The sequence below is a fragment of the Papilio xuthus genome, unplaced genomic scaffold, assembly GCF_000836235.2.
Source record: "Papilio xuthus unplaced genomic scaffold, Pxut_1.1 DF826945.1, whole genome shotgun sequence".
NCBI lineage: Eukaryota > Metazoa > Arthropoda > Insecta > Lepidoptera > Papilionidae > Papilio > Papilio xuthus.
This window is the reverse complement of record NW_013531704.1, coordinates 1,548,554-1,564,703: the sequence shown is the minus strand read 5'-3', so window position 1 is coordinate 1,564,703 and position 16,150 is coordinate 1,548,554. Positions and strand designations below refer to the sequence as shown.

At 33.6% G+C, this 16,150-nt stretch overlaps 2 protein-coding genes across 2 annotated transcripts in view; both read left to right on the top strand.

Annotated features, from left to right (window-relative positions):
- The window catches only part of LOC106120947 (farnesyl pyrophosphate synthase-like), a 5,420-nt gene extending 4,273 nt beyond the window's left edge, over positions 1-1,147 (top strand). The window contains exons 5-6 of the mRNA XM_013316418.1: positions 151-384; positions 785-1,147. Of these exons, the coding sequence (XP_013171872.1) occupies positions 151-384; positions 785-1,147 (597 nt within the window). The remainder of the gene's footprint in view (positions 1-150; positions 385-784) is intronic.
- A 6,106-nt stretch (positions 1,148-7,253) lies between these two features.
- On the top strand, positions 7,254-9,089 carry LOC106121080 (collagenase-like). Its single transcript, XM_013316575.1, has 5 exons — positions 7,254-7,495; positions 7,590-7,857; positions 7,962-8,051; positions 8,412-8,587; positions 8,952-9,089. Exons 1-5 carry the CDS (start codon positions 7,292-7,294, stop codon positions 9,051-9,053), a joined length of 840 nt encoding a protein of 279 aa, XP_013172029.1. The 5' UTR covers positions 7,254-7,291; the 3' UTR covers positions 9,054-9,089.
- Positions 9,090-16,150: the final 7,061 nt, after the last annotated feature.

The window sequence follows — 16,150 nt, the reverse complement described above, 5'->3', positions numbered from 1 at the left end:
GAAGAGAAGAGAAGAGAAGAGAAGAGAAGAGAAGAGAAGAGAAGAGAAGAGAAGAGAAGAGATTTTTCATAATTTGCTTGATATTTTTTATATAATATCATAGTGAGAGAGATTGATTGATTTAAATAGTTTATTATGTTTTTTTTTCAGACATATTTTGCTTTGAATATCGGCCAACTAATGGACATATCTTTGACTAGATCAAACGATTATGAACAATTTACAATTGAATATTACAATTTATTGAATTATTTCAAATCTGCTTTCTACACCGTGAAGTTACCAATTTTACTGGCTTTTTCTCTATGTAACCTGAAGAGTACAAAAGCGTATATGCACGCCGATAAAGTATGCTCTGATTTAGGCATACTTCTACAAATGCAGGTAAGTAATGGCATAATATTATTATTAGTAGGTAGAGCCCGCTTTAACATTTTCGCACGAATTGGCCCGGCTCGCCCGGTGAAATACTACGACCACACAGAAGATAGGCTTGAAAATGAAGCAATTTCGCCTTTCTACCTGGTTAAAAAATAAATTTGTTTTAATTAATGTTAATTTTTTTCTTTAGCTTTTGTAGATTAGTAATAAAAATATTTAAATCAGATTTTTAAAAATACCTTTGTTAAATAAATGTATCAGAAATAAAGGGGATAAATCAGTCTGAATTATTGCCAAGAAAGTCCACAATTGGCCAACAGGAGTTATGGATTTTTTCGTTTTAGTCTTGTCAATTCTACCGTGTTTTTACTTTAATTCTTGTCTTTTATTTATTTTAATGCAGAACGATTTAATGGACTACGTTGACAGTAAGTATGTCTCACTTAAGACAAGTTCGGACATCCAAAATAGAAAATGTTCGTGGCCTGCGGTGGCTTTCTTAGAAAATTGCAACAACTCCCAACGGAAAGAATTCGAATCGTGCTACGGACAATCTGAACCTGATAAAGTGGAGCGAGTAAGAAGACTTTACAAAGAAATAGACATTATAAAAATATATCGTAAACACGAACAGAAAAGATACGAATCGATGATGGAACAAATTGAACAATTGCCTGTCGACTCTACACCTTCTAAAGAGTTCTTTCTCAAAATCCTAAACGTTCTTCGTCATTATACTGAAGATATATCACCTTCAAAATGTTAAAAAATTAAAAAAATGGTAATGAACGTTTAGTATTATATGATTAAAAAATCGCTTCCTTCGTACAAGGGTCAATGTGCAAATTGCAAACTTTGACAGGAGAGACTCTTAAAGAACCATATAAGCAAATATGCGCAAAGGCTATTTTAATACAGCAAAAACAGAAATTACTCGTGTATATTTGTATTATTGTATGTTAAATAAATTAAGAGGTAGCTTCTTAATCATAGACCAGTACCCATCATCGCCCATTGGTTGAAATTCGACCGTAATTAATAATCAAAGATATTTTATTTCTGAATCAAAAAGGCTTTAACTATGTTAAATGTCACGTTTATCCCGCAATTTTCTTATAACACGAAGTTCTCAGTAAACATATAACGTATAGATTTTATTAAACGCATCAAGCGTAAGAATAAAGCTGCCGTAATATTCTCGGTTCATGAAATGATTTAATTAATTGTTAACGCTGAACAAGCAGCACTTTGTAAACACGATTAAACATGCACGGGTTAAACTTGCGTATTTGTAATTGACAATGATTTGTTTACTAAAGTTCCATTCTGTAGTACTGTCTCGTCTAAAACCTTGTGTTTCTAAACTGAACTACGGAAATATAATAATTTAATTAAAATAAAATACATTTACATATTAAATTGTTTTATTTATTACTAGCTGTCGCCCGCGACTCCTTCCGCGTGGATAAATAAAAAAAACTTAGTACATAGATAAGTTAAATAAAAACAGCTCTTCAAGGCATAAATTCGAAAATAAAGAATAAATAGTACCCTATGTCCGTCACCTGGCTCTAAGCTACCTCCTCACCAATTTTCAGCCATATCGGTAAAGCCGTTCTTGCGTTATAAATAATGGAACTAACACGACTTTATTTTATACGTATAGATTTTGTATTATATATATTTTTTGTGATAAACATTATGATGTTAATAACATTATGTTGATCTAAATCAAACTTCCTTTATTTTATAGCTACTAAAACCTTCATCTAAAATTTAGGTCAAATTATTTATCGTAGTCCACGTCAAATGAGGTAACCTTCTCCATTGTGACCACAAGTGTAGTATCGTTTTTCACCCTGGAGAATCAAATGTGTCCCTTTAGGTTTTTTAAAAAAAAAAAGTTATTTCTAGTTTTCCCACGTTTGTGCATTACAGGCCACGCATGTTTTACTCATTTGCTTGTTGCTGTTGGTCATTTAATATAAAGCTCAAAATTATTAATATTAACTGCATTGTAGAATTATTAATATTACTAGCAAATTAAAGCGAACGTCGCTTGCTAATAGTGTAGGCACATAGGAGGCGTGCCTGCGTTTGGGGTAGTGCTAATTGAGTGTAACCTACACTACGCAAACTCATCGTCAACACAAGTCATATTGGACGAATAACACACCCTTTCAAACGCTAAGGCAAGGTGTTCTTTATTTCATATAGTATTTATCTTGCACTAGCTGTCGCCCGTGACTTCGTCTGCGCAGTAAAATATGCCCGCATACATCTGCGTCCAGCTGTTACGGAGATGTTCCGGTACAAGTGCGGCCTTGTGGACAGACCTACAGATAGATAAGAAAAACTTTAAATTAAAAAATAAGAAGAAAATAATTAATGTTGGCCGTTCTATTAATTACTATGATTAAACGTAATAATTATACTTTTGTTTTATTCGATTTATACCAGGTTTTATAACGATTCATATAATTACTAAAAGAAATAATGCTTTTCTTGCTTTTTTCCAAAATAATTTTTCATAATATTTATTTATCTTTATCATCTAATAATTCATTTTATTTAAGTGTAATTTTAATTAACTTTAAATGATGTATAACGAGAAAGGCTTTGTTATGATTTTTCATGCTTGATTATATATTATAGGATGTGCGCAAACTCGTTAAAGGAAAGACGGAATTGTTTACACTACACGCCTGTCTTCAATGTGGTCGTGGTAATACCGTTCGCTCAGTTCATAATAATTATTATTGCGTGACTATTGTACAATTATTGTCAATTTTGTAGTAGCTGTCAGCAACACGTTTATAACACACTAGCAGTTGCCCGCTACTTCTTCTGTAAAGAATTAAATCTAATAACAAATATAAGCTATGCCCGAGGATAATGTAGATTCTCAACATTGAAATATATTTTCAAATCGGTTCTGTAGTTTCGGAGCATATTCAATGCAAACAAACAACAATCAAATCTTTCTTATTTAAAATATTATAATAGTATTATTTTTCGAACATTAGCGCGCGATAGAGAGGTGTGGAAGAGACTAGGGGAGGCCTATGTCAAGGGACCTGACACACAACGGGATGCTGGGAAATCGATTATACATACATCTAATATAAGTTAATTACTAGAAAATAAGTTTGTCAATATCGTAATATTAAGTTTAATAATTGTCAGCGAATAAAGGCTTTATCTATCTATCTAATAGTATTATTACGTGAGACGTTTTACAGTTAGTTCTCACTGTTTTCAAAGAAATTGAAAGAGATATTTTATACATGTTTTTCGACAATGGAAACTCATAGTTAGGCATAAACTAATTTTGGAGTGATCTTTAAGGCATAGGATTAGACGTGTACTTCATTCATAATATAAAAATTACAAGTAAAGTGCTTTTAGAAATCTAATTTTTATTCCATTCGAGAGGCACCTTCGCATGCTATTTATAAGTTTACTACCCACTCGTAAACTTGAAGTCAATTTCGGTAAACCTTTTTTATGTTAAATATGTCGAAGGAGTCGCGCTATTTTTGTTGTTACTTGTAATTTTGAAGGCATTAATTTTTCATAAATATCCTGAACTAACCTAACCTACAAGTTTACAGAGGTTCTCTAAAAGTTTCTCGTATTTTTTTTATAATGGCTTTAATTTTTCTTCTGTTAAATAACTGGCTGGAGACCTTAACCTTTTTATTCTTTTTTCTTCTTCTCTCTTGTTTAAATGGTGGTAACGCGTTCGTGAAATTTGTAACACGGCTGATAATGTGATGCGATAAATGACGCATAACCTTGGAACATTAAACGCATCTTAGATTAAATAATGAATTTTAATAATTTAAAATGTAATATTATAAAAAAAAATCGGTCTGAAATTTCTAGCTAAAAAATTAAAAAGAAATTATATTATTATCATTTAAATACTTTGAAAATATAAGAAGCATATAATTATAATTATTTTAAAACAAATATTTGTTATTGGCTGTATATACAAAACCCTTTTATAAGTTGTCACATTGTAAAAAGGGTCAATTCGGGAACGGCTGGGCAAACATTTAAAATAGCTTGGGGATACATTACAAAATACATTGTGTATGGTGGAATGGAGATAAAAAATAACTGATCGTAAAACATTGAAAAACGTTAGCAACGAAACATTTTACATAGAGAAATATCTCAATAACATTTTTATGTTCAGATGTTGTCGGAATAAGATTAGAAAAATGTATATTAACCTATCTATTATTTTGTTATACGATTACTTATTATCAAATCTAAAAAAGCTAGTGTGGAGACTGCCATCTCCTTTGGTTTTAGACACAATAGGTTATATAAACCTTAATGTCTGTCAGCTTAGGTCTTTAAATATCTAATCTAGAGATGAAAATAGAGTTCGTCGCAACATTTTCATAATCGTATTTTTCTTTTAGGCGCCTGAAGAAATATAATATCAAGAACTTATAAGTTCTAAATGAAAATGTGCAAACATCTATTCCGTCATGTGACGCACATTTTATTTTCCGTATAATGCATCATTCAAAAGCAAATGTTTCTCTTATTATTCACGATATTTACATAATTCCTGTTCTTATAGCATTTGCCTCAGCATTAAAAGTGTAAGACGTAAAAAATATGGCGCACATCATTTTCTGAATCACACGCTAATGTTATAATAATTTTATATTAACATAAAATATTCTACGAAAATTTTATAAACAGTAAAAATATCTTAATACTCGTACATAGCTAATTCAAAATCATGAGACAACACATATTAAAATCTTGTAACTTTTTTTAGAAATTCCTACTTTTATGTTACGTTACAAAATACCTATAATTGTATTTTCCGCAGTGTCCCTTGCAGTATTTCCTAGCCGCCATAAAGTTTGGATGTCACTATATCAACCGTATCAAGGTTGATTGACATATTATACTGTTGTGGTAAATTACGTTACCGCCTTTCATAATATTGATATTGACGACGATGTGTCGAAAAAATCCTTTGTCCATAGACCAATCCATCAAATGCGTTCAATCAGAACAAATTAATCTTTCTACAGATTTCTTATAAACAAAACTAACTTGTTTTTAGAATAATAAGGAATAAATGTAATGGATAAGTGTATTTTTGTAAATCTGAAACTAGGACAAGTAATAAATTAACTACATATAGAGCAAGACTAGTTTGACATGTTTTTTTTTTAAATTAGGGTGTTAAAGCCTCAATTAATATTCAGCTTTATGCGAATTAATATAACACCTCTATTGTCTATTCTATTTTGAATGCACTAATTCATTTAATTTACGTAATTGAAAAAACCTATTTATCTTCTTAAAAAACCCAATTTTAATCGACTGTTTATCAATATTTAACGTGTTTTTGTAGTAAATCTTATCATTTATTGGAATTAATGAAAGTAATTACATATACAAAAGAGTAATGTGACTGACTGATATATTGTACAGTCAAAACTGTGTATAGAGACGAAATGCACTTGGATTTCTGTTACTATACTTGTCATGTACATCCTTTTTTTATTATATCATATGGTGGCAAACGAGCGAGCGGCCACCTGAAATCGCGTTGCCTACCTTTAATCGACGGAGGAGAGGAAACACATAAAGAAAATATATTCCCTTTTCATGCATCCTCTCATCCGGAAAGTCCACTTCCACTTCCCATCCTTGCCTTATAAGAAAAAGGGTGGGAAGGGAAAGTGGACTGAATAAGGCCTCCGTGACGCACACTCATCAGACGAAACGCGGAATTGCTTCCACTTCACGCCTGTCTTCTGTGTGGTCGTGGTATTTCACCGGGCGTGCCGGGCCAATTCGTGCGAAGATGTTAAAGCGGGCTCTACCACTGTTAAAATCTCTCATCATCAACTCTACGCCGACGAAGTTCTATGTTATTTCAGCGGTTGTCCCTCCCTAAGTCAGCGTAGAACAAAAAAAAGTAAAAGTAGCCTTTAATATGTCCGCCGGTATCATCTACCTTCCCGTTTAAATCAGATCAGTCGTTGCGGAGATTATCTGGAACACACGTGGCCTTACCGACAGACATACATATATATATACTAAAAAAATTAATACTATTAGATAATACTATAAAAAATTTAAAAATTTTCTTTCTCAACTCAAGTATATCATGCGTACGAAATATGTTTTTTTCTATATTACAGACTCTTCAATTTTATTAATATTTATAGATTAGAGATGCGATTTGATTAATAATTGCTCGATAATTACTGTTGATAATGTTTTATGTTAACAACCACTATTTGTTTGTCTGTTTTATTGTGACCCCCTGTATCTTAAATAAGTTAGCTAATTTGGGTGATAGGGCACGTTATGTCGGATTTAAATTCATACAATTTTTTTCTAATCGCCTTTTCTACTATCAATGTCGGTGGCTCAGGGTCTAAGTCCTTCATCATTGCATTGTACTTAATGTGTTTATCGATTTTGGAATTTCCTATGTACATTTCTACAATATTCTTACGCTAAAGGAAAATAACGTGATGCAACATAATATTTGGGAAAGAAATTAATATATGTGAAGTTAAACAACTCTCATTGGGCCACCGCTCACCGATGCGATCGCCTTTGCTGGGGCCGTACTTGTTAGGAGTTTTTGACCTTTTGTAATTTCCCGAGTCAACATATTGTTGTACATATGTATGTATAAACGATTATTTATTAATATTGTATATATGATCAGTATTAATAATTACCAAAAAAAGAAGATTTTAAATTTGTAATATAATATTTTTAATGTAGATATAATTTCCGGCAGTCGCTTATCACCGATGAATTAGTGTGTTGATGAAAAAGATAACATTTTAATGACTATAAAAGAAGGAAATTCCGAATTTGATAGGCACAATATTGATCCGGTATTGCGATGAAGCTGGTACTTGTAAGTCTGTGCTGTTTGGGGGCGTTAGGATCGCTGACGGCGGCCTACGAGCCCGTGGAGCTGAACTACCATGAGCGTGTAGGCATCCCTCGCGCCCAGGCCGTCCTGCAGGCCGAGCTCGCGCCCGATTTCGACGGCAGCCGGATCGTCAGTGGCACCCCGGCCGCCCTCGGCCAGTACCCTTACATGGTGAGATAAAAAAAGGACGTATTGTTATATATTTTACGATTTATTTTATTAGGTTTGGGTAGTACATTGCTTCTTGTTTATGTCTTCGTTGTAGGCTGGACAGATAATGACGCTGGCGAACGGTGGCCAGTCTATCGGTGGCGGTACACTGATAAGCAATACGAAGGTTTTGACCGCGGCTCACAACTTGTTCGACGGGCGGCAGATGGTACGCCACGTGACCGTCGTGCTGGGCTCCATTCGTGTCTTCACCGGCGGCACCAGAATCACTTCTGACAGGATGGAGCTCCACGCTAACTACAACGTTAATAGGATAAGGAATGACATTGCCATCATCACTATCAACTGGGTCAACTATAGCAGTTAGTATGCATATAAATCAGGTTACGAAAATCCATCTTTTTTATTGGATTTTGTATCTTAGTGAAAATATTTTAGTTTTAGTCCTGGGACATTTTAATTCCAGATACGATCCGCAACATTGGGCTGGCGTCGGGCAGTAACACGTACGCCGGCGCTTGGGCCTGGGCCATAGGCTTTGGCAAGACCAGCGACGGTGAGCGATAGACTCTATTTTAACTCACGCCACATTTTTTCACTCCAAATTTACATCCTAGATCCCCTCGGTGTAGGCATGACGTGACGGGAGGTGTGACAAACATTAATATAAATACATTTTTACACGTGTATTTGACAAGTTTATCGGGGCTATCTTACCCTGACAATTTCTAGCTTCATTAACATGGGATTATGAATAATAATTTGAACCAAAGAAAAATTTCATGGTGCGTACAATTCCTTGCGATCGTTTTCACGGAGGCCACTAGTTTAGCTCTTTGATGGTTTATTAGAAAGATTTAAATGAGAACTTATTTAAATGTTGGTGATTTTCATTTGGTGTCCGCAATGCTTTCAGCGGCGCCTGCGAGTCCGGACCTCATGCACGCCCGCGTGCAAGTGATCACCAACGAAGCGTGCCGCAACTCGTTCTCCGGAAACATGATAGTCGAGTCCACGCTGTGCATCAGTGGAGCTACTGGAAACATCTGCACTGGCGACTCCGGCGGCCCGCTTGTCTCCAACAACCTCCTTGTATGTCCTTGCTCTCTATTTTATATTTTACCTCTATATTACATTTGTTTCCATAGAATTAACCAACATTTTGATATTAAAAGTTCTAAAACATAAAAACGACTAATGCCAGTCGAACGAGGTTGCAGTCATTCTGTATGTGTCAGTCTGGTCATTACGTCACATCGCAATTATCTACGATTGCTCTTCCTTAGAGGTACCCAAAACTGAATATTGTTCGAATCTTCATCTTCAGTTCTAAATGTTTAGAAAATCTGCTCCGATGAATTAAAGTCGGATAGATTTTTGTCTTTTTGCTACATGCTTGACAACTATGGGAAAGTAATTTTCAATATACTAAAACATATTCGTTTTGTTGTTATAGATCGGCGTGTCATCATTCGGCTCGGGATCGTGCGACACGCGCCGACCCTCCGGCTTCGCCCGCGTCAGCTCATTCAACTCCTGGATCAGAGCGAGGATGTGAGCACAGACTTTGCAAAAATAAATGAACTTACTAACACACGTTATTATTATTTATCACATTACTACTACTGAATGTACGCGATTATTTCGCACGGTGGAAATGGTACTTTAATATGGTATAATTGACAAACAAATTCAACTCCTACACTATACCTTTACCTCACATACCTTAAGACGCATTTCACCTTAATATCGAGAACGTAGACTTCGCCTAAAAATAGACTGCAAAGCAAATAAATGTTTGTGATATCCAAGATTTTTATAAAATGATGACCAAGTTATGTAAAGAAGATTAACTTCACGCTTGTTATTAATTATTGTTAGATATGGTGTGTAAAGATGATTTACAAATTACACTGACCAACTTTAAATATAATGTAATTGTATCAATAGAATGTCTGTCATGTAAGACGTGTTTGACGACGCCTGTTTGTTCTATGCCCCGGTAAATCGTAAAATATCGGCAAATTGCATATCGACCGAATGCGTCCAAAAATTGTTATTTTGTAAAGTAACGGAAATGGACCGCATATTAACATTGATATCTTATCCTATTGTAATAATAAGTCCTGTATTTCGTTATCTTAAGGGAAATTAATTGATAATAAAGTCATTAAAAAAATCATCAATCAATTATATAGATTTTTTATATTTTTTAAAACAATTTAAAATAATAATTGAGCTACTATTTTAGTAGTTGAAACCAGACCTTCTAGTTTTTAACTACTCAAAGAATATGTTCTATCCAAGGTCGCCAGACTGAGTCCAATTTCCAGTAAAAGAAATATATCTATAACATAACATATCATACGCATAGTATGTAGATTAATATTATCTTTCATGCTATGTCCTTAATTTAAATCTTAAAAATGTTTAAAAAACCTATTATTGTAGTCTTCATTAATGTTATAATACGACTAACTTTTCTGGTCCTGTCATAGAAGCGATGCAATCGCGCTTCGTTCTGTCAAAAACATCAACATTCTTGGACGCGAAAAATTACACACATGGTAAGACAAGACAACGTATAACCTTGTGATGGTTTTACGGATTCCGTACCTCGAAAGGAGAAAAACGGAACCCTTATAGGATCACTTTGAAATTGAATAAAGAGCTATTGTAATTTAATGCCTTTTTGCACACCGGGTCAAATAAGTATACCAGACTGTACAAACAAAAACACAACTTGACATTGACTGTCGTACACGTACGTTGACAGTTTGCTATATTTGTTGTCAATGTTTGAGAGGCAAACACTATTTAATTTACATACAGTCAGCTATGAAAACATTGCAAGGAAGGTTGACGACACGACAGAGTAACAAGGCAAATTTTGCTAAATAGATTGACAGTGTTATGTGAAACATTAAAATATAATAACCCTTAGTGAGTCCGTTTTTTATGCTTCAGTTATTAAGGGAGCCTCATACGAAATCTATACTAAGGGTACCATTTAACCATAAACAACAGTGACTCGGTGTTGTCAGGTTGCTAAATGACATTTCGAAAATGTTCTTTAAGACGTCGAACTTGAACACTCCATATATCATACTAATATTATAAATGCGAATGTTTGGATGAACGGATGACTTTATGCTGGAAGGTACCTCCAGAACGGCTGCGTAAATGTCACTGAAATTTGGCATAGATGTAGAATATAGTCTGGAAGAACACATAGTCTAGTAATTAGTTTTTTTTTTTAACCTGCACGGATGAAATCAGCTAGTAGGTTATATATTTATGTTTGCAATGACAATATAGGAAGACGAAATGACAGACGATTTCAATAAACCAACACAGATGTCGAATGTTTGTATTCAGATTAATAAAAATAACATTACCGCGGATGAGAGATGTCTGTCTGTACTTTGGATATTAAAATTTTATAGCCAGAGCTTTATGAAGCCTAAAAATTGTTCTGTATTTCAATTATTATGAAAGCGATGTTCCTTAAAACAATTTCTATTACAAAATAATCTAGTTATAATAATATGAGTACTGAATTAGATTTTTTGTGTACATCATACTAAAAGTCAATAGATATAAAGAGTAAAGATCCTGTGAATAACATTTTTTTTATACTAACGATTTGGTATAGTACTTAAGTAATTCTGTTTAGGTTTGTAATTTATTGGGAGATGAGATGATAAATTCAGTTAAGCGTGGCTAGATCAAGTGCATTCGCTTCAAAGTGATTCCATAACGAACTTCAAAAATGTATGGAACTGCAAATAACTTTTGATAAGTCACGTGATTATCGGTTATTGTCGCGTAATTTTTGGTGATTATTATAAGTTCTGTGCATTTTTGTAATTCGTTATGGAATCACTTCGAAGCGAATGCATTTTATCTAGCCCCCCCCACCCCCCAGTTCAGTAATCAGTCTTTGTTGCATAAGTAAAGTTATAGATGTATAAAAAAATTACTATCAGTTAATTCGTCGTTAGATGACGGTTTTAACTGTTATATTTTCTAGTCTATTTTATTAGTCTATAATAACTTTCCTGATTTATTAAAAGTATCTGTAGGCAATCGCCATAGTATCGTAATTTGACATGTAATTTAAACATTACCAAGAAATATTGTATTATATTTATTTGATTGTATCGTTATTGTTATTTATATCAAAATTAGTATGAGTTTTTTTGGTGAACTTTATGCCCGATGGACTCTCACAAATGTGCTAGGTCCACTGAAATTATTATCGGAGGTTACGTAATTTATTACAACATGTCAATATCCAAGAACACCGATGTCAGATTGGGGAGACATGAATTTCTACGGAGTAAGTTGTCGGATTGGGACCACATGAATTCCAGCCGCAAATTATACGTCTGTCGCGTGTAATGGAGACAGATACGCCGGGGCCAATCAAGCCGACCGACCCGTGTTGAAGCATTTGCCTTGATGGATGGTATTATGCCGGAATGCTTAATGCCGAAGGAAATTATTTTACATACATAGAGCATTTGAATATACAGAACAATAGGGTGCTATGTTCTATATAGTTTTGTGGAATGATTCAACAAGCTTCACAAACTGTGTTACACTACCTTATTTCGGAGGTTCTTCTTACTTCTACTTACTTACTTATATAATTTTAGTAAGATTGCATCTCAAAAAATAAACGTTCGATTATAAAAATTTAAATTATTGAATAACAATCGATTTAAGTGCTTTGCGCTACAGATGTCTCACAGACTGTATCTTACTAATATTATAAATTGGAATGGTGTAGATAGTGTTAGAAGGTATCTCCAGAACAGCTGCTTGGATTTAGCTATAATTTGCCATTGTTGTAACATAGCCTGAGAGAACGGAAAGGCTACTAATTACCATTTTTACATTCCACGGACGGAGTCGCGGGCGATAAAGATAATTAATTTAAGTATAAACAAGTAAGCCAATAAAGATGATAAAAATTACTGCAAAACTTATAAAAAACCACGCCACACCAATATCAACTTATTTTTACGATTATGCTCGTGTGGGACTGCACTATAAAACCGGTGCGAGCTATGAAAACGTACAGTCAATAAATGCACGAGCTTTATTCGCTGTCGGTGCAATCCCACGAGCTATAAGACAATAACTATCACATTCAACAAAGTTCACAGATCGGTTTCAACACTTATAGAAGTACACTTAGAAAATACCACGACTTCTTTTCTCTTTTATCTATGTTAAGTTCTTAAAACCGTCATATGATAATGTTGTTTGGATATTTAAACAATTTGTACGACGTATTCCTTGTACAGGAAGATTGTCAAAAATGTTCAAACGATAGGTAGCTTTAATTTCAAAAATAGTTATGGAGCAAACAGATGTTTCGGTAGTGGAAACTCGCAGTTAGACATTCGTGCGGTCGCCGTCTTTAACACGTTAGTACGGGCATTAGTTTGCTTATGTCATAACCGCCTTCTCCCGAGTGCTCTCAACGGTTCCCCATCACCCTATTAATAGCCTATTAATTCCAGAAGGAAACGGGATTCCATTATACAGACCCTTGTAAATACTTCAGTCCTTTGAAAAATTATGAGATTTTATTTAAATAAATAAATAAAACCAGATTATAGGATGTTCCATTTTTTGTTTTTGGGAATAACTGGTGAAAATTAATTATTAATTCTCATAATCGAATACATGTGATTAACGAGGGCTTTTGTTCGTGATGTTAAAAAATTCCTACGAATAAATACGAAAACGGGGTTTTAATCTATAATTGAGGTGACTACCCGCGCACAAAACACCCTTGTCACGTTTTGTAGGCCGTGACTGACTATTGGTGGGATGAGAATGGATAAAACAAAACAAATGACATCGAATAAAAAATATATTTCTAAAGTAAATTTATTTGAAAAGAAAAGTACCATATTGTTATATTCCTGTTGTTAATATTGAGAAAGTAACACTCAAAGTACCAATTAAGATAGCATGTATTTATGCTTAGACTAGCTGTCTCTTGCGACTCCGTCTGCGCGTATTTTAAAAACTTAACTAGTAGTCTATGGTTTCTTACACACTACGCCAATTTCTAGTTCTAATTCTAGGCCAATTTTCTTCGAGATCCATGAAGCCATTCTTGAAACATTAAAACAAACATCCAACCATCTAAACATTCAGATTTATAATATTAGTAAGACTTACATTACAGTTTAAAGGAAGGACGTAATTATATTTAAGTATTTTTTTAATTTTAGATCTGTTTTATCATTGTTAGATTGAATTTCATTAGTGCTTCCATCCCATGATTAGACATTGAGCAAAAGTTACTATGCTTTATCGTGAAATTATTTTGCTCCGCGTGACACCACAACCTTAATAATAAGGACCACTTTACGGCATAGGATTAATATTATGAGACGCAAGAAATACCAGGACCACCCGGCGGTCTCTTATGGCCCCACGTGATTGCATATAAAATTTATCCGCTAATTTACCTCATAATCTTATATTTACGGCCATCTTTATTTATGAATGACTTTTTGTGAGGCTTAACTTTTACTAAAGCTAAGGGAAATAGTATCATAGATTTTATATGCGAATAAAATAAAGACAAAAAATGTTTTAAAACATAGAATTGAAGTTTGAAATTTATCACTAATTTTTTTCAGTTTGTAGTTATTTATAAATAAGATAGTTGGATGAGAGGGAATTAGGATTTAATTACAACAACAATACAATCACGTCTGTAATTCACAGGGATAGGCAGATCACGGACTTCTATTTAACACAGACCTGACACTTCTCTCTAGCTTCACCCACATTCATACATCTACGAATTCATACATCGGTTTCGGATACTCTTAATATCCCTTCTTGAGTATTTCTTGAAGATTTAATTATTGTGAAAACATGTTTCAAATATAGCTGCGGTTGCGGTCACGAGATTGGCGTGTCTTTAAATAGCTTTTAATAGTTTGCTTCACTAGATTAAGCGTTGATACTATTTTTAGTAGTGTTAAATAAACAATAGAAGCGTGGAAAATTAATTTGCATTGTATTTGATACGATCGCCATCAGAATAAGTAAAAAAATAAAGCCGCACCTTTACAACTCTAGTTATCTTACTAATATTATAAATGCGAATGTGTAGATGGATGGGTGTTTGAAGATATATCCAAAACGACTGCATGGATCTCGCTGTAGATCCATAGCCTGGAAGAGCACGCGAAGTCGCGGTCGACAGCTAATACTTTTATATCTTTTGAATCATATTTAATTTAAAGAGAATTATGATTTTCACACTCACAAAGACGCGAGTCTCGGTTTAATTAAATTATATTTTATAAATTTGAGTGATATATTTTAATTAACATATTAAGGTCATCCAGTCTTCGGGGAGTGAAGTTACTGAGCCGACGCAGAGGTAATAACAGTTACTAAAGTTAATTAGGAAAACAATTTAAAATATTCAAATGTTTTCATGCAAAAAAAATTGCGTAAAAATTCCTTATTGTTGATTAACCTGGTAACCTTGTAAACTGAATTAGGAATAACTTGAAGGCTTAAATTATGATATCATTTAGTTTTTCCTAAATATTCTGTATAATACGATGCGTCCAAATTACGATGATAAGAAAAAGTATTTTAATATTTATATTGTTAACCGTGGCCACATGGCCACATGGCTACATGGCCAGAGTGGCTAACTATGGCCGGCCTAATCACCCCTAAATTAGGGTAGGCTCCGAGCCCCTTGGTGGGGACGTATAGTAAACTGATAATGATGATGATGGCTTATAGCTATTTTAACCCAATTATGCACTAAAAATTATGACTAAATCAGAGAAATATAGAGTGCATATAATTTAATTAATTTTGAACATCCTGTAAACAGACATATAAATTCTTGTGTAATATAAGATGGATAATTCTAATCAACAAATAGATGTATGAATTACTTAGTTACATTGTGTAAGTCAAGTTACAAGATATTGTCTAACTTCTTAATTCGGGACTCGAATACTGGAAAAGTTTCGTGTTTATTCGGGATCAAGGAGCAAAATAGGATAACATGTTTATGCAAAAAATTTTCATATTTCATCCAATGATCTCGTAAATTTGTTTACCTTCCTCAAGTTCGGTGCTAAGTTACTTATTCATTTAAAGTATGATTGAATGTAGAAACTAAGTTGTAACGAGTTACTTAAAATGATTTTGGTTTTTATTACACATAACATTAGTTAATAATTTTAACTGCGTATATCTTACTAATATTATCAACGCAAATGTTTAGATGTATGGATGGATGGATGCTTAACGGATTTTGATAAAATTACGCACAGATGAAGAAAATAATCTGGGTGAACACATAGGCTAGTTATTAAGTTTTTTTAATTCCGCGAACGGAGATGCGGGCGACAGCTAATACGTACGTATATGACATTGAATTTCTTAACAATGAATGACGGAACGAAACGATTAATGCATTTCATTGTTGTATGTTTATTTATGGAAAAATAATTGGTTTCTAATAAGATTGTGCAAGATTAGTGATGTTTCGGCAGTGGAAATGCACGGTACCTAAATATATTGATAGAAATTCTGACGTTTCCCGGCTTTCAGGTCATAATTTTATTTAGTAAGTAAACAAAA

Bases quoted from the DNA above. Each gene is read 5' to 3' on its own strand.
- LOC106121080 (XM_013316575.1), top strand. From the start codon at position 7,292: ATGAAGCTGGTACTTGTAAGTCTGTGCTGTTTGGGGGCGTTAGGATCG. The intron at 7,496-7,589 runs GTGAGATAAAAA...TCTTCGTTGTAG, and splicing joins TCGGCCAGTACCCTTACATG to GCTGGACAGATAATGACGCT. The intron at 8,052-8,411 runs GTGAGCGATAGA...CAATGCTTTCAG, and splicing joins CTTTGGCAAGACCAGCGACG to CGGCGCCTGCGAGTCCGGAC.